The following is a 24,535-nucleotide window of genomic DNA, read 5'->3' as shown; positions in this document are numbered from 1 at the left end:
TAGGACTGATTTGTAGCATAGACCATCCTTTGACGAGTATCTATCATGGCAGCGCAGAATCTGGCAACTGAATACGTGACTTTTGGGCTTCCGTCCTGTAGTAATAGGGAGATGTTGTGTTGTTCTGAACGCTCTGGGAATTTATATACGATGGGCTGGATAAACCTGGCTTGAATGTCTATATAATACTGGCAATGAAGAAGGGCATGCTCCATTGTTTCCCGCTGCCCAGAGCCACATGGGCATTTCCTCTCCTTCTATGGTATCTTCCTATAATGGCCTTCCTGAATTGCTGAAGGGAGGGCCTGACAACGTGCCAAAGTGAAAGCGCTTCATTGTTTTGGTATTTCGAGATTAGCTATGTATGGCATTTGGGAAGTCAAATATCTTCCAGTTACAGGTGGGTAGCCGTGTTGGTCTGCCATAGTCAAAACAAAATAAAAATTTCTTTCCAGTAGCACCTTAGAGACCAACTAAGTTTGTTCTTGGTATGAGCTTTCGTGTGCATGCACACTGAGTGCATCTGAAGAAGTGTGCATGCACACGAAAGTTCATACCAAGAACAAACTTAGTTGGTCTCTAAGGTGCTACTGGAAAGTATCTTCCAGTTTCTCTAATTAGAAATTTTGGGTACCTGGCTAGGTCTACCTGTCATTCAGTATCTACCACTCGCTGTTTAATGTTGTTTTTTGCTTGTCCTTACCCCATGTCAAGTAAGATCTGTGGATTAAATCCTAAAGTTGTTATTATATTTTCCATGTTGTTTGGAAATCGTCTTTAATGGTCAAGGAAGCAAGGCCGCTCGGAAGGAAGGCTAGTCTCAGCCAGTAATTAAGAGTGGCGGTCCCCAGCCCTCATCCAAGCAATTAACAATGATACCACATTGATGAAATGCTGCTTCAGAATAATAATAATAAAAATAACAAAATAAAAACACAGTAATTTTAGAACTGACAATAAGCCACTGTCAAAGCAAGAGTGAAGAAGTTTAACCTTAAAATCACCCTTTAGGGAACAGTTTAATCAAATATCATGAGAGCTAGAAACCTAGTGCAAAATCTCACAAGTCTATTAGAGTTTCTGGTTTTAGGCCTCTAGAAAGTTCTGCATGTGCTAATCTAATGATAAAGCTGGAAGAACTGGCCACTGCTGTTCTACAGCTTAGTAGCTATGCTAGCAATAAATCTGAAACTGTGAAATTGAGAAAAATGTGTAAATATTAGGTATGCTATAAATTAGAGTGTGATCCAAGACACAAAGCTGTCAGGTGTTGGGTGCTTATTCCCAACCCTATATGTAATAATGCTTCATTTCATTAGTCAGGGTATAACAGAAACCCTGAAAATACAGAATCAGTGGTTTCATCAGCCACCAGCCCGTTTTGAGAGCCATTCAAAATCTGAAGCCAAATCTCATCATCTTCAGAGACGTGAACCAGCATCGATCCAGAGACCTGGCAAACACTCTGTGGAGGCTGCCTTACGCTTGACACCTGCATAACTCTTTCACCGTTGTGGAAGAGCGCCGCCCTCAGCGCCTTGCCAGAAACACTCAGGTGATAACTGAAAGAATAGACTCCTCCAGTGTTGGCAGTAAATATGCCTGATTCCGCATGATATGCTTCATTTTCATTCAGGAAAACCTTTTCAAATCTCACGGGGGATCCTGGCAATGGGAAGCTTCTCCTTTTCTGAAGGCCAGCTGAAAAGGCTACAGGTTCAACCGATTTGCAGTCCCCCTTCTGGCCCTTTTCGCCTCTTCGGCCTGGAAGTCCAGTTAGCCCTTCTCTCCCAGGGGCCCCAACTGTTCCCTGCATCCCTGCATCCCCTTTTAAACCAGGAGCTCCTTGAATTCCTGGTGGCCCTCCTGGTCCTATCTCCCCCTTCTCACCTGCTATGCCTCTTTCTCCTTTCTCCCCAGGATCACCTTTCTGTCCAGTGTCACCTTTTGGACCTGGTTCTCCATGTTCCCCTGTGTCTCCCTTTGGCCCCGGAATTCCTATGGGGCCAGGGCTCCCAACCTCACCCTTGTCACCTCTTGGAAAAGAAAAATCAGTAGAGCCACCATGTTGTTCTGCCTGATGAGGGGACACTGGTCTACCTACAGCAGCCCTGGATCTGGAATCCCCCCTTTCCGCTGTTATGTCTTGTCCGACGTCTACCAAAGACCGCAGTTCTCCTCTTCTCCTAGCAAGTCTCAGCACATCTGGAAGGAAACAGGAGCAGATCTTTATCCATTGTCATATAAACTGAGAAAAATTCCCTATCGAAAAATATAGCAAAATTGTAATAAGCTCAAATATAAACAGTAACATGCTTACACACACACAGGACCAAACTAATCTCGACTAGCATCACTGCAGGTCCTCATTCATGTTTCAGTTTCTCCTCTGTAAAACATGCAGCTATAGGGAAGGGGGCAGTTCAGTGGGAGTGCTTTGTATGCAGAAGGTCTCAGACTCCATCCTTGCATCCTTCCTTAAAAAATTATGGGGAATGTTGCTGCATCAGGCCCTGTGAAGCTATTGCCACTTCAGAGTAGACAGATCTGGACTTGATGGACAAATGGTCTTACATGGTGCAAGGTAACTGTCTGTGTTCCATGGGGGCAAGAAACAGACTACAAGATCTGTTACTATAGACCTCCCCGTTGGGTTGTTCCTGCGCCTGCAGCCTAATGCAGCCAAGTGAAGCTGTTTGATCTACATTGGCACCATTCAAGGAGAAGCAACAGCAAATAGTACTGCTACATTGCTATATAACTATAATGCCATAATCCAGCCCTTAATGGAACAATTTCTGCCCTTACATATTGCTTTGTGATGGGTGCTTAAATCTAACACCCAAAAGGTCCAAGATACAGCTTCGAATTTTACAGTTAAATGTATGCATGGAAAGATGGTATGAGCATCATGTTAACTATCATCATACTTTGGGTCAATGACTGTAACCATAGGAGTCCCTGAGATCATATTTAAAGAATCATTAAAATGTACTCATTTATATGATACTCTGGTGTGTCTCCAAACGAGCCATTACAGCTCCGTGTGGTGAGTTATGCACCCCTCTAGAAAGGATTGTGCGTTTCTCAATTACTGCACAGGAGGTGCCGAACACATTCATATTCCACACTGAACTGAGCACCACCAACACTTCTGAAACATAATGGTTAATGCCAGGACATGAATCCCCTGACATTTTCGCATGAGGCCAAAACCACCTTTGAATATATCTTGTGCTGTTTGTGTTACTGGTAGGGATGCAATACAATTGTTGTTGTTCAGTCGTTCAGTCGTGTCCGACTCTTCGTGACCCCATGGACCAGAGCACACCAGGCACGCCTATCCTTCACTACCTCTCACAGTTTGGCCAAACTCATGTTAGTAGCTTTGAGAACACTGTCCAACCATCTCATCCTCTGTCGTCCCCTTCTCCTTGTGCCCTCCATCTTTCCCAACATCAGGGTCTTTTCTAGGGAGTCTTCTCTTCTCATGAGGTGGCCAAAGTACTGGAGCCTCAACTTCAGGATCTGTCCTTCTAGTGAGCACTCAGGGCTGATTTCTTTGAGAATGGATAGGTTTGATCTTCTTGCAGTCCATGGGACTCTCAAGAGTCTCCTCCAGCACCATAATGGACAGGAATGGGCAATACAATTAAGAACATTTTAATTGATTAATCATTAGGTTAAATGTGCCTACACTACAGGTCTAACCAATAGTTCTGATTTTGTATCACAACACAAATCATCTTAAAAGATGCAATCTCTCTTAGGTAAGGGAAGGGGATTTGTTTAAATGAAGCTTGCAGTCTGCAGTTGTATAAGCATTTCCAAAAAGGTGTACTGGTTTAATAATATATTAAAAGTTTTTTAAGCAATTAGTCTGGTGGATTAACCAATTAAACACCACAGCCACAGTTCATAGCATTCATGCAGAAGCAAAAAAAAAAAAAAGCATTTGCAAGCTTCATGAGCATTCTGCCCAGTGTAGATCAAAGCTGCAGAACCTACTGAGTTGGATGGACCAATGGTCTGCACAATACATTTAAAATAGTATCCTGTCCCTTTAAAGAACTCCCTGAATCCTGAGGAGTGTAGTTTGTTAAGGATGTTGAGAGTTCTTGGGAGACCACCATTCTCTTCCACTCACAGAGCTCCGATTCTCAGAGTGGTATAACAGGCAATGGTTCTTCCCATGGAACTCTGGGAATTGGAGCTCTGTGAGGGGGATCGGGGCTTCTTAACAACTCTTAGCACCCTTAATAAACTACAGCTCCCAGGATTCTTTGGGGTGAACGTCATGACTGTTTAAAGTGGTAAGATACTGTTTTAAATGTAAAGCACAAATGGGGCCTTAGTCAGATGCCTTGGCCTAACTCTGAAGATCCAGAATGCCTTTCTGCTGAGAAGCCATGGTGTCTTCAGAACCAGTCATTTTTAGTCTGTTAGTCCAGTGTTTTTCAACCTTTTTTGGGCAAAGGCACACTTGTTTCATGAAAAAAATCACGAGGCACACCACCATTAGAAAATGTTAAAAAAATTAACTCTGTGCCTATATTGACTATATATAAAGTAATTCTCTTGAATTTTTCAATTTTTCCCACGGCACACCAGGCAACATCTCACGGCACACTAGTGTGCCGCGGAACAGTGGTTGAAAAACACTGTGTTAGTCTGTTGTTTATCCCAATAGTTTTCCAACTTTCTACTTCCTAGGAACTCTTCCCACATCGACATTAGTCAAGAATCGCTTGCATGTCTGCCGCGGAGACCCTGTGGGTTGCAGAGGAGTCTGGGAAATGTTTTAGGCTTCACACACATACAAAGTGCATGAAGAACATTGGCCATTCCTGGTGGGCCTCATTATTGCTCTGCATATACCCAGGGATTTTTTTTTCTTTTTCTTTTTTTGCAGCCAGAACTCTCTGGAACTCAGTTCTGGCACCTCTCAGGTGGGTGCCATTGCCATTCTAAGCGAACAAGGGAGGTGTTCGTGGTGAGTTCCGGCACCTCTTTTTCCTAGAAAAACAGCACTGCCCCCAAACTGCTGCAGCTGAACATTTTGTAGTGCCACCAATAGTGGAGGGCAAGCTTTCTTGCACAGGAACTTGGCAGTTGTTGCTGAGGTTCCTATTGAGGAAGCCTTGCTAAGATTATAAGGAGCCCTGGGGTTTCCCAGAATGCTATTTAAAAACCATTCATTTATCTCAGTCACCTCGCGCTATAGTTGCATCTGCCCAAGTCACACTGCTTCATTGCAGGTGCATCACGGGTTCAGCAGAGTCTTGGGGCTTATTATAAAATTGCAGATGGTCTGCTACCAAATACTACCGGATTATGAGAAAGGAGAACATGGGTGTTGCAGGTCAGGCAGCTCTGCTGGCGCATGGTGCTTTGCACACCGGCAAGTTTGTGAGTGAACCGCAAGGGACACAATTTGTCCATTTACCTGCCGCCGAGTATCTCTTTACTTCATTGCACAGAGCATTTGGATTTGGGGGGATTTTCAGTATGATACTGATCCGGTTGTTTTTAATTAGAAAATAAATGAATGGTGTTCAGGGGTTGTTGTTTTTTTTAAAAAAAAAGGAAAGAAAGAAAGAAAGAAAAAGATTTTGGCAACCTGAAGGCATTAAGCGATACAATTACCCGCATTCTCTTTTTCGCCTTGGTCTCTCTTTTGTCCTTCGGCTGCTGGAATTTTACAGAAGCAGTGTCGCTGAGTATCGGTGCTGTTTCCCTTTGGTGCATTTGAGAAGGCAGGATCTAAGCGGTCGCCAACTGCAAGGCCTTTGTTAGTCCCAGAAAATGGAACTAGACGGGTAGTGCGGTTTTCCTCCCTGGAAACACCCATAGCCGGGGAGGTATGCTCTGTGTTTGGAGCACTGAACAATTCCAGTGCCACCTGTTGTCTGGATCCAATGGCACTGGTGGTGGTTGTGGTGATGGCCCCTGGTTCCAGAAGGTTCTTCTTGCTTCCCGCTCCACCCACCCCGTTAAAGAAAGAGGTTGCCACAGGTGTCACAGCGATCTGGGAACTTGCTCGACTCCCACCATCTGTGACCAGATCAATTACATTGGTCTCTGGGTCCTGATCAGGGGGAACAGTGAAGGCTTGTTTAGGGTCTTCAGTTTCAGCGACACCGCTGAGTGACTCCATTGTGAAGAGAGGGTAGGGAGAAAAGCTGACGATGGCTGTTGTCCTTGCGGGACTCCAGAGGGCGCTGGAGAGCAGAGCTTGGATCAGGAGTACGGGAATCATGTCTGAAAAGGCACAAAAAAAGAATATAAACACTGAAACGAACATGACTGAAATAAATTAATTTTATAAACCACAATTGGGAGGAGGGCAGTAATGTTGTTTTGCCGGGATTGTGCCGATTATGCCGATTCGCAGGGCTCATGTTGTGTTAAACTTTTAACAGCCTCACACCATCAAGAACCAAGGGAAGCATGGTGTTCAGGATGCCAAACTTGGACCAGAGATGCCATGGTTCTAACTCAGGGGAAGAAGGACCAGAGCATCTGCCTTGCATGCGTACTGTCCCAAGTTCAACCCCTTGCATCTCTATGTAGGGCAGAGGATGTTTCCTCTCTCAAACCCTTGAGGGCCACTGCCAGTCAGAGCAGACTATGCTGGACTTGGTGGACCAATGGCCTGACTTGGTGTAAGGTGCCTTTCTATGTTCCAAGGTAACTCCTGCTCAGCCATGGAAGGTCACTGGGCCGTCCCCTTCTCAGTCTAGTCTGCCTCGCAGGGTGGTTGTGAAGGAGGGAAATTCTGTGCCTCCCCCTTGAGCAAATTTAAGATGGACTTGGGCTGAGCAGGACATACTTGAAATACAGGACAGTCCTCCAGGACATCTTAGAAGGGATAAAGGACTCTCCCCCCCCCTTCCTTTACTGAGGCATTCCCCTTCTGTGCATAGCTGTCAACCCTCCCTGATGTTTCCCACTGCTATAATAAGGGAATTTCCCACAAAAAAAGGAAAAGGTTGACAGCTATCCTTCTGTGCTATTATAAAGGGGCTTTAAAAAAAGGTAAACGACCCCTGACAGTTAAGTCCAGTCGCAGATAACTCTGGGGTTGTGGCGTTCGTCTCACTTTACAGGCTGAGGGAGCCGGCGTTTCTCCACAGACAGTTTTTCTGGGTCATGTGGCCAGCATGACTAAGCCGCTTCTGGCGCAATGGAACACCGAAACCAGAGCAGCACACAGAAACGCCATTTACCTTCCCACCGGAGCAGTACCCATTTATCTACTTGCACTTTTTGGCGTGCTTTCGAACTGCTAGGTTGGCAGGAGCTGGGACCGAGCAACAGGAGCTCAACCCGTCGTGGGGATTCGAACCGCCAACCATCTGATCGGTAAGCCCAAGAGGCTCAGTGGTTTAGACCACAGCGCCACCCATGCTTCAAATCTGAGCATTTGATAGTTATGGGGCAGGGGGGAGGTGACACAGTTTTACATACTGAACCATTCCATATATAAAGTGCAAGGGAACAATTTTTAAAACACACACAAATTCCCACACCACTCCAATACCCTTCTTCCAGGATAATTATTATAAATTGCTAGGGGCTTGAGCAGGCCAGTTCCTTCTCTCCACCATCCTTTGTGTTCCTTTTCTGGAAGCATGGGGCACCCTAAAATTCCATTTCTAAGCTGCTTATTTCATTCATTCATTCATTCATTCATTTTATTTATATCCCACCCTCCTTCCGGAAGGAGCCCAGCACGACAGACCCAGCAATGATAAAATATTTTAAAAATACAACAGCAACAAAACAACAACACAGCAGCAACTAAAACAGTTTAAAGCACTCTAAAACAATTTAAAACAGTCTAGAAACAAGGGGTGCCAACTTGAATAAAATATTGGGGAGGCATGTAAGCCCTACCCCACATAATCGATCACATGGGGGGCTCTAATGTTTTTGGGGGGGGTTGGCCCCTAGGAGTTGGCTCTTATGCTAGAAACAATCTAAAACATTCTGAAAGACTACATTAGCCATGTTACAGCTCTGTAATTGCATTATAAACATGCAACACTAGATGGCGCTTTAGAGCACAAAACTTTGTCTATGCATTTTACACAGAGTTTTTTCTTCTTCTTTTGTTATAATGATTTAATTTATAACTTATTTATAGTGGAGGGGGTTTCCTGTGTGTAGATCCAGCATAAGAAATATTTTATAATGTTCTCAATCAGTGATCTCATTGTTGCTAGGAACAGTGCTTTTCAGCCGTCAAATGCCTGGGTAACCTGGAATGTTGTTTTTTTACATTTTCCCTGAAAGTCAACAATGAGGGAGACAGATGAACCTCACTAGGGAGGGCTTTCCACAAACTGGGAAACTCCACCAAATACGGCCCTGTCATGGGTTACTGCCAACTAGGAAGCCCCTGGTGGCAGCACCTCCAACAGGGCCTTACCTGACAAACATTGGGGCCAATGGTCAGAGATGATGGGAGTTGTAGTCCATCAGCATCTGGGCCAGGAAGCCCTGTTGCCTTTATGCTCTCCTTGCTGGTTTCACAGAGGCATCTGGCCGTCCGCTGTGGGAAACAAGAACTAGCAAGACTCAATGGACCTTTCATTTAAATGCCAGTACATCTGACAGCCCGCCAACGGTTTGATTGTACAATGTGGGAGCAAAACCATTCTGAGTTCCTGTAGGGGGGAAATGGTTAGAAAGCACAAGTAGTAAATTCAAGATGGATGGTTTACCTGCAAGGAGTCTTCAGATATTCAGATGGTTCTCCCAACACATCTGTGATGCTGAAATGGCAGACTGAGCTGACTTAAATACTAAAACCTCAAACAAAGACCACATATTTTGTACAATAAAGAAAGGCATGCAGGAGGGGCTAAGCTACTCTTGGGTATAAATAATTGCTTCCTATAAAAGCCCGCAAAATGCACTTTTTTGTTGTATTTTAATAAATAAAACCTGTTCTTAATGACTTCTGTTGTCTGAAAAGACAGGTTAGTTTTCCAAACCGGTGGTTGCTTCTCAATACCTGTCATTAAGAGGAATAAGGAGCAACTGTTTCCACAGAACTGCCCTCTTTTTTCATTTCTTTCTAGAAAGAAATTAACTTTCTAAGGATTAGATACAAAATTTCCAGATGTATTAAAGGCCCAAACTAGAGCGTTACATTAAGAATCATTTTTAACTAACTGTGCTTAGAACTGGTTGCATCCCTTTGTATGGGGAGAGGAGGACAGATACAGGGGACCCAATCCAAAGAAGTGTCCTAGTATGGTGGGGCAGGAGGAGGAGGGCTGTTAACCCTTTCTGCTCCCATGCCATTTCACTGCTGAAATTCCCTGCTACCAAAGCCACTACCAAGGCTGCTACTTCTCCTCATTGCTGCTATTCAGAGGCAAATGACAGCTGGGTGGACAGGTTTTGGAAGAAAAACAGCACAATAGAAGTTTTAAAAAATAAATAAATAAATAAACCATTCCCCCATCCCATACAGTTGCACTCTGTATCAGAGGTCCCCTTGGCTAATTTTTTTTTCTGGGCACACTAGTTGAAAATGGTTTCAGCCAAAAGTATTGCAAAAAAGGAAAAGAAAGGGAGAGGAGGCTGAAAATATAGTCCAGAATTCATGGCCTAATTATGAGAAGAGCAAGTGATCCCCAGTTTGTTTTATTATTTATTTGCTTATTTATTTATTTCATAGAATTTATATACTGCTTGGTTGTAAAAAAATATAAATAAATAAATGAAGGCAGTTTGAAGAAAAAAAAAGACAAACAATAAAAATGTTGGCAAAAACAAAACGTTCAGAAAATTCAAACCAGCAATAAACTAAAAACCCAACAGGATTCTAGATATCTGGGTAAGCATATCTAAACAAAAAAAAAAATGTTTTTGGCAGGTGCCAAAAGGAGTTCAGTGAAGGCACCTGTCTGATATCAATCGGCAAGGAGTTCCACAGTGTAGACGCCAACGCACGAAAAGATCGATTTCTTACCGATGCGGAATGGGTATGATGTGGGACCTGTAGAGTTTGGCTCATTCCTCTCCCCACATACACAACAGGGTATCTTCCCAAATATGTAGAGGGCGGGCCTCACTATTTGCCACAAGACCCCTGATGTTTACATAATTCAGTGACAACAACAGTATGTCCTAAAATTCTATAATTGCAGCGATAGGCAAAAAGGAGTACACACAAAAAAAGCAAGGAACAGCTGCCAACGTCCGATTGAATGAATTCCTTATTTATCTTTCCCAGCAGCAACTTCTATTGCGATTGCAGGTTTAGTCCACTAGAGAGCAACAGTAGACCATCTTTTTATTCCCTTGTTTGCTTCACAATTTTGGAAAGGCATCTCTTCGGAGGCCTACACATTTTCTTATCTCATTTATTTATTTATTTATTTATTCATTCATTCATTCATTCATTCATTCATAAAAGTGGAGAAAAATGGACCAATGGTACCAAGTAGTATGGGAAACAGCCCTACTAGAAAAATTAACCAGCAACCTAAAACTAGCACAGGGACAAACAGAAGAAGACACCTTCACCCCCGTATGGTCCCCCTTCATCGCACACACAACCCAACAAGACAATGACAAAAATCTACCGACAGCATACAAATCAATATGGCTAACCTGATCCAAAACACCCACCCACCCCACTCACACAGGAAACCAAAGACCACCACAGCCAACCACAAATGAACAATCAAACCCTACGCCAATCGCGACCTCTCACCGCCAAAGAAACACAAGCAAACAACAGAGAACCAACACAAGCGACGCTGATACCAAATCCTACATATATTAAGGAAAATAGAAACATCATCTCCCCACCCCACCCTCCCCCCCATCCCACCCACTTCCTTCCCCCACCCCTCTCCCTAATGTCTCAACAACTAAAATTGATCTGTAAAAATGTTTTATGGAAAAATACGAGAGACATTACACACACTTTGTAAACCAAGAAAATCTTTAATAAAACAAAAACAAAAAATAAAAGTGGAGAAAATCGCACTAAAGCGATTGTGAATTTTCACAGGGACTTTAAATAAAAACAAAAACAATGCAGAAATGTGGAGTATGGGAAAAAGGAGAAACTGACATTGACAGGTTTGCCTATATCAGCACAATTAATTTATATGTCGCCAGTTCCCCATGGACATGCCTCACGATTTTCAGGTGAGACCTTTAAAAGACAACACAGAGTAGGATGCAAGGTGTATACTGCAATTTCGGTGCTGAGTTCAGTGAAAGCATGAAATGTCGGAAGTAGTCAGGCACGTCCACTAAATGTCGCATGTGATTGCCAGGGCTTGCCCACATCCCCACCCCCAACCAAAATTGACCACGTTTGCCTATCCTTAGGGCTGGTGTGCGCGTACGCGGGTGGCGCTGTGGTCTAAACCACTGAACCCCTTGGACTTGCTGATCAAAAGGTTGGCGGTTCAAATCCCTGCGACGGGGTGAGCTCCCGTTGCTCTGTCCCGGCTCCTGCCAACCTAGCAGTTTGAAAGCACACCAGTGTGAGTAGATAAATAGGTACCGCTGTGGCAGGAAGGTAAACGGCATTTTCGTGCGCTCTGGTTCCGTTGCGCCAGAAGCAGTTTAGTTATGCTGGTCACATGACCCGGAAAGCTGTCTTTGGACAAACACCAGCTCCCAAGGCCTGAAAGCGAGATGAGCGCCGCAACCCCAGGGTCGCCTTTGACTGGATTTAACCATCCAGGGGTCCTTACCATTTTACCTTTTCCTGCATGTACCCACTCCCCATCTATAACCATGCATGCTCTTCTGAATGTATGGAAAGGGTTAGATATAACCAACCGGGGAGGATCCAGACAAGAAAGGTCTTCAGAAAACTGGAGTGAAATTGTTTTCTCCTTTCCTGCATTCATTACTTCCCTGGAGCAGAAGCAAACCACAGTAATAATTTTTGCCCAAAAATGCAGCACTCCCACAACAGACCCTGTGATTATCACATGGAAGAAACTATACTTTACAGACTGAAAATTAAGCTCATTTCCTCTTGGGCATTCTGAGCCTCTACCTTGAATACCCTTGAACAAACTGGAAAGTTGCCATGAATCATTACCTCCCACCAAAAAAAACAAAAAACAAAAAATAAAACCCTCAAAGTAATAGAAGTTGGATTAAAATATTTTCTGGGGGTTTTTTAGGCTGCAATCCTAAATACTCTTTCCAAGGAATAAATCCCACTGATCTCTCAAAAAGGGCTTATTCCCGAGTAGACATGCAAAGCATTTTTGCTGTTATTTACTCAGATACATTCAGGGCACTCCTAGACTGTTACCATTTCAAGTGGGATTCACTTTCCTAACAGCAAATTCAAAGTGTACAATTACAGTTGATTTTATATTCTTGGACATCAAACCCACTTCCCCCGAAAATCAGTAACAACAAAACGTGACAGTAACCCATGATGGGGACAGATTTACTAGCAGGATAAGGAAGGACCAAACCAGATGTGACAGTGGCTTCTAGTTAGTGTGCTTAAACCTGGATCTACTACAATCATATAGTAAGCAGAGGCTGACTGTGATTTAAGGAACAAGAAAGTGGTGAGTAACAGGAACAAGGAAGTGCAAGTAAGAAGAAAGCGAAGTTCGTGTGCATTTGTTTGCTTTCTGTCTCTCTCAGCAGCTAATCTGAAGGAGTGGGGAGAAAAGTGACCAGAGGCAGTGGCACCCACAGTAGTCACTCAAATCCAGAGGTGCCTGTGAGCCTAAAAAAGTCATAGAATCAGAGTTGGAAGAGACCACAAGGGCCATCCAGTCCAACCCCCTGCCAAGCAGGAAACACCATCAAAGCATTCCTGACAGATGGCTGTCAAGCCTCCGCTTAAAGACCTCCAAAGAAGGAGACTCCACCACACTCCTTGGTAGCAAATTCCACTGCCGAACAGCTCTCACTGTCAGGAAGTTCTTCCTAATGTTTAGGTGGAATCTTCTTTCTTGTAGTTTGAATCCATTGCTCTGCGTCCGCTTCTCTGGAGCAGCAGAAAACAACCTTTCTCCCTCCTCTATATGACATCCTTTTATATATTTGAACATGGCTATCATATCACCCCTTAACCTTCTCTTCTCCAAGCTAAACATACCCAGCTCCCTAAGCCGTTCCTCATAAGGCATCTTTTCCAGGCCTTTGACCATTTTGGTTGCCCTCTTCTGGACACGTTCCAGCTTGTCAGTATCCTTGTTGAACTGTGGTGCCCAGAACTGGATGTTTGCATGTACATGGCGAAGTGTAAATAGCAAGTCAGGTGGGGGGTGGGGAGCAAGTCTGATTGATACCACAACAGGGCCAAAGGACTAACACGCCCAGTTTTTCCCTAAGCCAGTGCCCTGATCTATCTCAGTAATGCCCATCCCAAGGCTGTTGCAGAATATTTGTTAAAGAAAACTACATAAAGGCTAGCTACGTGAAAAAGATCACGTCAATTTGGGCCTCAAGGCGTTGTGCAAAGTATGCCTCCATGAGCAGTTGTGGAGGAGGGTGACCAAAACTGTTAAGCAGCTGTAAATAAACCCAAGGCCCCAATGAGAGATGAAACCATGAGGGGGATCAACAGTCCTTGAGGCAAGTTGAAGGGAGCCAACAGTGCTGAGGACATCACCAGACCTGGCCATTACACATGAATAGACCCACAGCTGTAAGGGATATATGAGCCTTCGCTAGCCCTGTGGGCAAAACCCTCAGGCACCGGTGAAAGAAATACTTGTACTGTTTGTTGATTGTCATTCTCTGCCCCTTTCCACGTTCTTGTTTGTTGGCTACAGCTGTTCCCTTGATTTTTGTTTTGCTTCAAATACTTTCGCACGTAAACATTTGGAAATGTCATTCCTCTAATGCCAACGTTTGAGGAAACCCTGAAGGCAAGAATTGAAGTGGCACACCCTCTCCCAGGGGATGGGGTTAAGGTGGGAGAGGACACTGCTCTCACAACACAAACACTTCTTCTTTTCTTTTTTGTCGACTTTGGCTTTTCATTGTGCAGTTAACTCGCAACTTATGTGCATTTAACGTGCGTGGTCTCAACTGCTGAAGGCCAGCCGGTTGAAATTGCACAAGCCGAATGCACAGCTTAAAAGCTCTTTTGTGCAGGGGTTTCCCAGCACAGAAGGAGCTTTTCAGCTCTCTGCTTTGCTTAAAAGCTGTTTGCCTTGTTTGCAGCAGTAAGGTCCATTTGGTGCACTGACTTTGGTAGGTAAGACTGCTCGCACAGGGTGGTTCCAAGGGGGTGGTTCAAGCATACACATTTTTGCATATACACACTATTCCCAGAACATAACCCATGCATAAGATGTGGGTTACCTGTAGCTTGAGATGTATGGGGTGTTAAGAGGAGTGGTAGTACCTCTGGTGGAGGACACCTGCTCCTTCTGGGGTAGTTTGTCCACCTTTGGTCCCCACCCTGCACTCAGCTCTCAACTGTGGCTCCTAGAAGCTGTCAGCATGCGACAGTGACCACACCCCAGGAAACAGCTGGACTCTCAAGGGGTCAATTATCATTGGATTTCTCTATCTTCCATCTGTACTTTGTGTATTCAAGAGGAATACACTAAGATGGAATGGAGAACCAGAGATTCTTGGTCCGTGCTACAAGGGGCAATCACTGCCTTGTGGCACTAGTTACAGGTAGCACTAGCTTTACTATGCAGCCTGCTAAAGGGGTTTGTGGATACAGAAAAATGTATTTCTAGCTTTCAGCCTGCAGCAGTGACCACAAACACAGAACTCACCCACACCTGACCAAAGGAATATTCCACTCCAGCCAATGTTGTTTTTCATGGCCATTATTACTATGTTTTCTGGACCAAATATTTTCTTTCTGGTTTTCACTTTTCTGACGTGCATGTGTGGTTTTTCCTTCTCACCCACCTCTAAGGTAAGAAAGAAGCTCCATACCTTTGGGTAAATCGGGTTCTCACTTGTGAGAGCATGCTTTGCGGTGGGGGCCAGAGAGACACCTCCCTGGTAGCTGGGCAGGCTGGCTAGCTGGCCACAGCTCCTATAGGTCCCTGCGAGTTGCTGAGTAGAACCGATTGTATCAATGTTGTGATGGACAGCCCAGCGTCCTTTATATTGCCCTGCATGCAGGGAGATCCTCCTCTTGGCTGCGTGCTTCGGATCAATGGGATCAGACTGAGCACTGTGAACCATTCGTAGGACGGTTGTATTGCTAATTGCAGTTAGCTGCAAGAATTTTACTTTCCTTGAATCTTATCCTTCTTTGTACTTTATTCCCCCCCCCCCAGCCTTCATTCCCCTTACCTTTGCCCCACTCCTCCTTTCCCTTCCCCAGCCCCCTTTCCCATTTTGCTACCTCCCCCACCAGCCGTTTGTAGCTGTTAGAACCCAGCCTTCTACTGTGCAGGGGAGCCCCTTTCGTCGTGCTGCGATCTGGCTGTTCCCCCCTTCTTTCCTGCGCCGTGGGGACGTGCCCTGAGGCGCCCGTGGACCGCGATCCAGGCGCCCTCCCTTTTTGCTGCGCTCCAGCCGTTCCCCCAAGCCCAGCTTTGCAGCGGCCGTCCTGCCGCTTCAGGGTGGTGCACCAGGAGAGCTGCGCTCCCTCCCCGCTGCCTCCTCTCGAGTAGCCTCCTTTCACTTCCCAGCCGCAGGCCAGCTGTTTTTCTGAGGTGCGCAGGGTGCGCTGCCTTCGGCTGCCTTTTGCAGACCCGTGCCGCTTCCTCATGAGGAAGCCCCTGATTGCCTGTGGAGGTGGCGGCTGTCTCGCCACTTCCCACCTTCTAGAGGCTTCAGGCCGCTAACAGAGGGCACATGAGGAGCCCCAGTCCGGACCGCGCTCCGCTGCCTTCCGACCCACCCTGCAGTGAGCAGCGACTTCGGGCCGCTCATGAGAGGCGCACAATGAGCCCAGGCTTTGAGCTGTGCTCCGGCCACCTTTACACACACACACACCCGCCATTTCGGCGGCCTATTGGGGTCCTTTTGTAGTTAGGTGAATTACACTTATTTCTGGCATAGGGCATCGTTGCTATTGCCCTATTGGTCTGTTTCTCCGCAGCCTAAGAGGTTGGCAAATCACTCTGTAGCCCCAGAGCTTTGATGTTTATTTCGCAAATATTTAATAATAATAATAAAAGCAGGGAGCCTGCTTAGCTCAGTGGGTTAGAATGCTGACAGGTGACTCATTCTCGCTATAAAAAAATGTATCAGTTTCTTTGCAGGCTCAGCAGCTCTGTGTGGGTATGTCTGCCTGAATGTCTGTACTGTTATTGCTAATGCATCTCTGAGGCAGACAGAGTGCAGCCAGTGACTCTTTGGGCCTCATATGACTATGAGCACTCTGTGTATGATCTTTAGCTATGCTGTTTTCTGAACAAGTTTATTTTCTTCAAGTATGTTTTGCCCTAACAGGACAGTCACCATTTTAGATGTCTATCTTACTTAGTATTCCTTACTGGGACTATTCTATTGCTGGGTAGGTAGAATAGAAATAGAAACACTTTATTTTCACTGTACCACATGTTTACAGTGAGATTAAATGAGCCCCGCTCCCCCCAATCTCACAGTCCTTGTCACACTCTGTGCTGTCGTACTACCACCAACCCCTAACGTCAGCTGCAATGTTGCTGTCTTTCATTCAGCAGCCTCCCGGCCAGGGCCGTCTTAGATCCCTCGGCGCCCCCGGCCTGCCGCCTCTCCGCCCGCCTCCCTCCTGCGCTGGCCGCCCCTCGGGAGGGGGGGTGGGTGAGCGGGGGATGAGGGGCGTGGCGTTGGAGCGGGCGCTTGTGCGCCGGTGGGCGGGGGGTGAGGGGCGGGCGGGTAGGCTGCAAGCCGGCTGCCCGCCCATGGGGGCGGGGCTGGTTGGGGAGGGGGAGCCCGGTATGCCGGCGGGCTCGCGGGGGTGCCCCTGGGGGGCCCACCGCGCTGGTGCGCCGCGCCACCAGCCCCTATGGATGAGACGGCCCTGCTCACAGCCCATGGGTAGAAACTCTTCTTTAACCTGTTGCTAGAATGGCTCCAAAGAAGGCTTCTGCGCAGCCTGCTTCCTCTATCCCAGCAAAGAGGGCTATTAAGGGGCCATCCCAGTCACTTTGTTCACCCAATCCTAGTTGTGCTGTGGGCCGTATTAAATCCCTCATAGCAAGTTTGGCCAGTGATCCAGAAGCGTTGGCCCGCTTTGCATCCAGAATGGATGGTCGCCTTCAATGCTCCGCCTAGCAAACCAGTGCTCAAGCAGGGCCATCGCCTCCAGTCAGGGCTTGGTCTCCTGCTACATCAGCATCCAGCGAGGAGGGAGAGGAGCGCCCAGCATTGGGGGTTTTAATTTCTGGTTCCCAATTTTCACGGAGTCCAGTTCCTTCCTCTCCGCAGGCCCCAGTGCGGGTGGTGGGAGCATCAGCTCAGCGGGCAGCTAGGAGGAGGGGGCAGCAAAAGGCCCCCTCCCAGTCTGGGAGGTCTTCTCAGTCCTTACCCGGGCCTTCTCCTGGGGTTGGTATCTCACCTGTTTCCTTTCCTCAGCCTCTCCCAGGTACTTTGCTGCAGGATCCTGCACCTGAGTCCTCTGCTGAGGTCAGCCTGCCAGTGCCAGCACAAGCGTCTTCAGGCGGAAAGTGTCGACACAAAAGACGTTCCAGAAAGCCGGCCAAAAGGAGCCGGGGAGTCTCTTCTCCCAGGTACCTCTGTCCAAGGGGCGATTCGCCATGACAGGAGCACCTCTTGGTGGTGCAGCAATTAAAAATGCTGGCATGCTTGCAAAGCTAAGCAGGCTCTTATGCGGTTCAAATTGGATGGGAACCACCTGTTGCGATCGATGGAAGTTGGTCAAAATGACCCTCAGGGTCCCTGTCGCCTTGTCAATTATTTGATTCCATGATACCTCTTGTGAATAGGTGCACAAACTTTTCGCTACTTGCTGCTTAGGCAGGCACCCCCCTTTTGGGGGGGCGAAGGGAGCCCAGCAGCAACCCAATATGCCCCCTGCCCAAGCAGGGCTGGGTCTGACAAGCAATAATTTTATACCTCTCGCCCACACTCCCATAAGATTATCTCTATCGAAACCTATCTGGAATGTTATACACATTGGTCAGCTGTTTTGTACTTGTGGGAAGGGTTTCCCCAATATTCTAGGATTCCCGTGGCTTTCCAGCCCGTGGTTTGGAATACAGCAAAAAAGTCGGTTAGAGAGCTACCTGAAGTAGCCAGAAAGAAGGATGAGGAAGGAGCTTGCATTGAATCACATGGCGGGACCCCCTTTGATTCTCCTTTTCTTCCCGACTAGCATTTATCCCCATTGGGGATTTGTCCCTAAGTAAGCCCCATGTGATTTCTGTCTGATCCATAATTTTGCATCCCAAAGGCCCCCCGTGAACGATGCCATCCCGTCGGTACTTTATTCCATGAAATACGCATCCTGGATCAGGCGGTTAAGCTTATCAAAAACATACACAAACAAACAAATAAGCAAACGGGAAGAGGGGCCTTGCGGTCAAAAAGGCATTATTGAATCTGCTTTGAGGTTATTGCCGGTTCACCCACAAGATTTTAAGTAATAATAATAATATAATAATAATTAATAATAATAATTTATTATTTATACCCCGCCCATCTGGCTGGGTTTTCCCGACCATTCTGGGCGGCTTCCAACAGAACATTAAAATGCAATACTCCATTCATCATAAAAAGTGGTTGGGCGTTCATTTGGATGGAGCTTACTATATTGATAAGGAGATGCCAATGGGCTGTGCAATAGCCTGTGCAGCATTTGAGTCCTTTAGTACCTTCCTTGATTGGTCTTGGCGAGTTAGTCTGGTCAGTCTGGTTCATTGGGGTGACCCATTAATTTGATTATTTTCCTGGCTGGATCATGGGACACCAGCGATGGCGTAGTTTTACTGGACCTTCCTTCACTGAGGAGCTGTGTGTCCTGTTGGCAGAGTACCGGTATTAGACAGAGGGCTCTATTGCCTCCCCCCCCCTTTTAACGTAGTTAGGGATCAGGTTGGGTATCGTTCCTCAAACATACTGCTCGCCTATGGAGAAGCTGTCTGCCTTGAGGAAAGTTATTTTGGAATACTCAGCAAGTGATGTTTCATCAGATCCGATCTTGGCAGTTCATCTACTTTAATTTTGCAGGCAAAGTGGTTGCCCCAGGCCACCCCTCCGTTCCGCTTACCAAGCAAGGTGAAGACGGATCTCATGCGGTGGTTGCAAATCCTAAGCGAATGCAATAGTGTTCACCATGGCAGGATACCTTGAACCTGCAAAGTGTGTCAGGTTCATTCTGATGCCTAGGGTTTTATTTCAGGGGCGGCTGGCGTTCAAAGCCATGGCTTCGAGTCTGGTGTGGCAAGGCAATCATGTGACCTAACCTTTCTTGAGTTTTCCCCATTGTAGTAACAGTGCCCATCTGGACTGAGGAGTTCAGTGACCGTCTGATCTGCATTTGGTATGGCGTCCAGGCAGTGGTGAGCCTTGGCAAAATGGTCCTCACACTCCAGTAGAGTCTCTGCCCCTTTTACACATTTTTCAGCAGCACTGCTTAAGGTTTAAATTGGTGTTTTCTGCTCACTTTATTATGGGATCATCTGAGGTTTTCGCTGATGCTCTATCCCATATTTTCAGATGGAGAACTTCAGGTCTCGGGCTCTGGACGCCCAGCTATAGCTGGTCTTTTCTGGAGCTCCTGTGGCACTTTAGCAACAATTAATTATTACGGGGAGTAGCAGCTTCCGTTCCCTTTTCCACTTTAGGTTTTATGAGAAGGTCTGGAGTGACTTCTTAGCCTTTTGCTGGCAGTCACCGGCCATTCAGAGGGACTTGCCCCCATCCTCTGAGCAGGTGTTGCAGTACTTGGCTCGCCTGCTCCAGTTCGGATGTGCCACTAATAACATCCGGATCCAGTCCACTGCAATTTCCTTTTGGTAAAACTTAATTTCCGGAGACCTTGCACAAAGGATGTCGTGCACAGGGCCTTGGAAAGTTGGAGTTGGCTCCAACCTCTGAGAACATCAGTCAGTAAGCAGGTCATTTTGACCTTCTATGCATTATCTGCAGCAAGCCAAGACTTGTCTGCTTGTCAAAGATTGAGGAGAAACTCCTTTCTGCTGCATATTCCATGGCAATTTAGTGCACTGAGGGTTGAGGAAATTATGTTGCAGCCAGCACAGGGCTGAGAGTCTAGAGGCTTACTGCTTCTGGATTTTTCCTTATCTGCTTGGAATTTTTCATTAGAATCGGGAGCTCTGAGACAGACCTAGTATGCAAGGGGGATGCTATCATCAAGCTTCTGGTCACAGATGCCGGGCCCTTGCCCAGTTATGGTTACCAGTAATATTTGGCTCTTCGTCCCCCTGGGGGCTGTTCCGCTCCTAGTGCACGATAATGGGTTCCTGTTAGCCAGGCATCAATTTGCTCATGTTGAGCGCCTGTTATTACAGCCTGCAGCTTGCCTATCTCTGAACACGCTTCATTCCTTCCGCATAGGTGCTGTTACAAAGGCATTATGCATATGTGTCATCTGACACTGACAAGGGTTTACATCAGGAAGCGTTGCCAGTGATGCCTGTGCTGATGCCTGTCTGTTATTTCCTTTTTCCTAGGAGCAGATGTGAGCATTTGGTTTGTTGGCCACAGCATCATGCACTAGGCTGGCAAGTGCACTGATGAGTCTGGACTGAGGCGCCATCTCGACCGTCCTGCCCATGTGAGCGTATCTTGGAGTTCCAGATGACGAATGTTTTGGGAGGAGTTCTTTCCTTTCATGCAGTCGAGTGTGACCGTGAGGGTCCTCCCTCAGCGTTGGTGGTGCAGCTGAGCAATCTGTCCATGTGAGCGTATCCTGTGTGTCCAGACGAGGAATGCTTGGGAGGAGTTCATTCCTTTGGTGCGGTCGAGTGTGACCTGTGAAGGTCCTCCCTCAGCGTTGGTGGTGCAGCTGAGCAAAAATGATCTGCCGTCTTCCTCCGCCATTAAGTTGGTGCCCCGCAAAAGGAGGGTTTAAGCATCTGGTTGGGTATGTGAGTGGTTTGGTGGCGAGCCTTTGGCTCTGGTGGGCCCCCCCTTCCAGAATGATGATGGTGCAGGGAATTCCATTAAAGGAATCAGGTGGCATTCTCTTGACGCTGACCGAAAGTCAGCTCTGTCCCGGCGGACAGCTAGTCTGAACCAATGCCTACGCAACCACTCACATAATTTGTATTTGAATAAAGTTGTGGCCTAAATTATTGCCAAAAACCCAAAGAAATATTATGTCTGTAGTCTGAGTTCTTGGGGGGGGGGGGTGTCTTGGGGACCTCAACACGCAAATGACAGTTCTGCCTAAATAACCTTGGAGCAGAATCCTTCCCAATGTGGCCACTGCTGTCACACTGACGAAGACAGCAAGTGGGAGTGCCTGCTTCTGAATAAAACTGCAAGATTCTCGTTTACAAGGAAAAGAAGAAGAATGTCCTGATTGGCTGCTTGAAGGAAAGGGGGATTTTTAACATACTCAAATTATGGAAATATTCTTTTCCTCCTTCAACACACAAACACACAATATTCTGGTACATGTGTCCCTCATTTATGTTACTAGAGGACAATCTGCTAATCCTGTGAATCCATTAAAGGTAAAGTGGACCCCTGACCATTAGGTCCAGTCACGGATGACTCTGGGGTTGCGGCGCTCATCTCGCTTTATTGGCTGAGGGAGCCGGCGTACAGGCAACAGGTCATGTGGCCAGCATGACTAAGATGCATCTGGCGAAACAGAGCAGCGCACGGAAACACCGCTTACCTTCCTGCCGGAGCAGTACCTATTTAGCTACTTGCACTTTGACGTGCTTTCGAACTGCTAGGTGGGCAGGAGCAGGGACTGAGCAATGGGAGCTCACCCCATCGCGGGAATTCGAACCACCGACCTTCTGATCGGCAAACCCTATGCTCTGTGGTTTAGACCACAGTGCCACCCGCGTCCCATTACCGCGGTAGTCAATGTATGCCCGATGCATTTACACCCTCAGGTTTTCTGGAAGTGCAGATTACAGCCTGGAAAAGGGTGTGGTCTCTTCTCAGGTACACATATACACCTACATGCTATCTTACATTTATCTGTGTTAAACCTTCAGCATACATACCGGTAGATTGTAGCCAACTGTGGGTGGCCCTGAGATAATGCTTCAGGTTATAGCCAAGAGAACAGTTCCTGAAAAATGAAACTAGGGAAGGCACTAAAAGGTTCAAACACATGCCAATTTAAAAACAGAACAAACTCTCAGGCAACTGGTGAATTTTACAGCCGGAAGCATAGTGGAAGCCTCAAATATAGGCAAGGCAGTTTGCAATGTAAAAATGTACAAAAATGAGAATACAAAACACAACCAGGTTTGTTTGTTTTTTACTGTGTAAGTTTTATACTCCATTCTACTGAGTTGCTACTGAGCAAAATCAAACTTCAATTGCAATCCGATGAATGTTGGTGTGCTGGCCAGTTTTGGGCATGATGTGCACTATATGTTGATTGGCTCACCAGATTAACATAGAGGACTAGAAACTTTAAGGGGGGAAAACTGGTGTCCACCATCCCGGGGTTGTCCTCACTTTTGGTGTTTCTCCCAACCTGTGGTTTTATGGAAATAGTGGGTACAAACTTCTGGGTCATATTTAAGCAACACGTGCATTGCACATCTTTCCATATCTTGTTATTGCTTATGCAAGACCTGCAAGCTTAAGGGCAAGGAGTCTTCATGTGAGATATCTGTGCTTGTTGGAACATGAGTGAATCTGTATGAGTCATCCGTTTGCCCCCTTTTGAGCAGGTGGCCTTGCGGGTGGGCCCTGGACCTCCCTGGTCAACTGGCCTATCGCAGGCCAGATCATATTCCTGCAGCCAATTGGGCCAATGGCTCTGAACAACCACAAGCAACACATGGCTAATAATGTACTCACAAAATATTTATAATATTATACTGTTTCACAATTCATAAACAGAAGACAAACAAATCACAAATCATAGGAGTCAAATAAGCGGGGAAATGGTAGATGTGGTCAGTCACTATCAAAGAACACTAAGATGGAGGCAAAAATGCCTCCATCTGAGAGCCAGCATGGTGTAGTGGTTAAGAGCGGTGGACTCGTAATCGGGTGAACCGGGTTCGAGTCCCCACTCCACATGCAGCTGCTGGAGGACCTTGGGCTAGTCACACTTCTCTCTGAAGTCTCTCAGCCTCACTCACCTCACAGAGTGTTTGTTATGGGGGAGGAAGGGAAAGGAGATTGTTAGCTGCTTTGAGACTCCTTAGGGTAGTGATAAAGCAGGATATCAAATCCAAACTCTTCTTCCTCTTCTTCTTTCCACAGTCAACACCCTGCAAATGTGCGGTGATAGGTGCTCCGAACGTAGCAATAAGGTACTCTGAGCACAGCAGCAGACAGAACAGTTCTTCCAGGATAATGAACTGTTTCAATGATAATTCTTCATCAGCTGGCAATAATGTGATATGAAATCCATTATATTCAAGTAATACAGAAATTGCAATGACAGACCTGCATATGAACAACCAATAATAAATACATACCAAATAAATTGTCCCCACAGGGACATCAAACAGCCATAGATCAGCAATCACTTAAGAGTGTAGTAAGCTGATACTGTTGGCAGAATCCTAGTAGCATTATAAAGGCAACCCACAGGTGCACTGAATCACATACAATTTCCGGAAATTTAAAGATACAGTATCCAAAATCTAGCATAGTGAACACAAACAATAGCTTAAATAAACCAATTAAAATCTAATTCAGTGTTCAAACCCCCCTGGGTGCAGGGATTTAAATAGGTAAATCAATTTAGTTTCTTGGTGGTGTAGTAATTTGACGTGATCTCTCCTTATCCCAAATTCTCTCTGATTAACCCACAGAACCATGTAAAGTAGGTCTGTATCTGCATGGTGGTGTTTTACAAAGTGCTCAACTAAAGGTGCCTCCGTGACTTGATTCCTAATGTGGGATTGATGCTCTCCTATACAGACACTGACCGCTCGTGTGGTCAATCCAATGTAAAGCAGATTGCAAGGGCATCTTACTAGGTATCCCTAATACCATCTTTGGTCTGACACGTACTGAAATGAGGGGTGGTAAATCAAAAGTTAGAGTGAACATCATAGATCTCTTTTGTCTGTAAAACAAAAGGACAAGATGGGCATCTACGGCATTTATGATGACCCAACAGGCTGGAACTAGTGGGAGAACATGTCAATGTAAGCTCAGAATGGACCAATATGTCTTTAATTGACCGGGTTTCTCTAAGGCCAATAAGTGGAAAATCAGAACAGCCTTGGACATTCCACAAAATATGCCAGTGTTTTCTTATGATCCTAATTACCCTATCTGAATGCGTGGTAAATTCTAAGGATCCCATGATCTGTGTATTGGATGATGTTTGTGGCATTGGGGGGGGGGAGTGATGAGCGATCCTTAGCTAAGGATATATTCCCCCCCCCCAAAAAAAATTAATCACTCGGTTAGGATATCCTCTGGAAAGTAAAGAAGTGGACAGGGCATCGACTCTACTTCT

The 24,535-nt window shown here is 46.1% G+C and overlaps 1 protein-coding gene across 1 annotated transcript; it reads right to left on the bottom strand.

Annotated features, from left to right (window-relative positions):
* Nucleotides 1-888: 888 nt before the first annotated feature.
* Nucleotides 889-23,603, bottom strand: LOC117047433 (complement C1q and tumor necrosis factor-related protein 9A-like). Its single transcript, XM_033150579.1, has 3 exons — nucleotides 23,541-23,603; nucleotides 5,647-6,261; nucleotides 889-2,205 (listed from the first exon to the last, which is right to left on the bottom strand). The coding sequence occupies exons 2-3, from the start codon at nucleotides 6,257-6,259 to the stop codon at nucleotides 1,316-1,318; spliced, it is 1,503 nt and encodes a 500-aa protein (XP_033006470.1). The 5' UTR covers nucleotides 6,260-6,261; nucleotides 23,541-23,603; the 3' UTR covers nucleotides 889-1,315.
* Between the last annotated feature and the right edge of the window lie 932 nt (nucleotides 23,604-24,535).

Source organism: Lacerta agilis, chromosome 5, assembly GCF_009819535.1.
Source record: "Lacerta agilis isolate rLacAgi1 chromosome 5, rLacAgi1.pri, whole genome shotgun sequence".
Lineage (NCBI taxonomy): Eukaryota > Metazoa > Chordata > Lepidosauria > Squamata > Lacertidae > Lacerta > Lacerta agilis.
This window is presented reverse-complemented; position numbering and strand designations above follow the sequence as displayed.

Bases quoted from the DNA above. Each gene is read 5' to 3' on its own strand.
- LOC117047433 (XM_033150579.1), bottom strand. From the start codon at position 6,259: ATGATTCCCGTACTCCTGATCCAAGCTCTGCTCTCCAGCGCCCTCTGG. The intron at 2,206-5,646 runs GTAATTGTATCG...GTTTCCTTCCAG, and splicing joins AGGCGAAAAAGAGAATGCGG to ATGTGCTGAGACTTGCTAGG.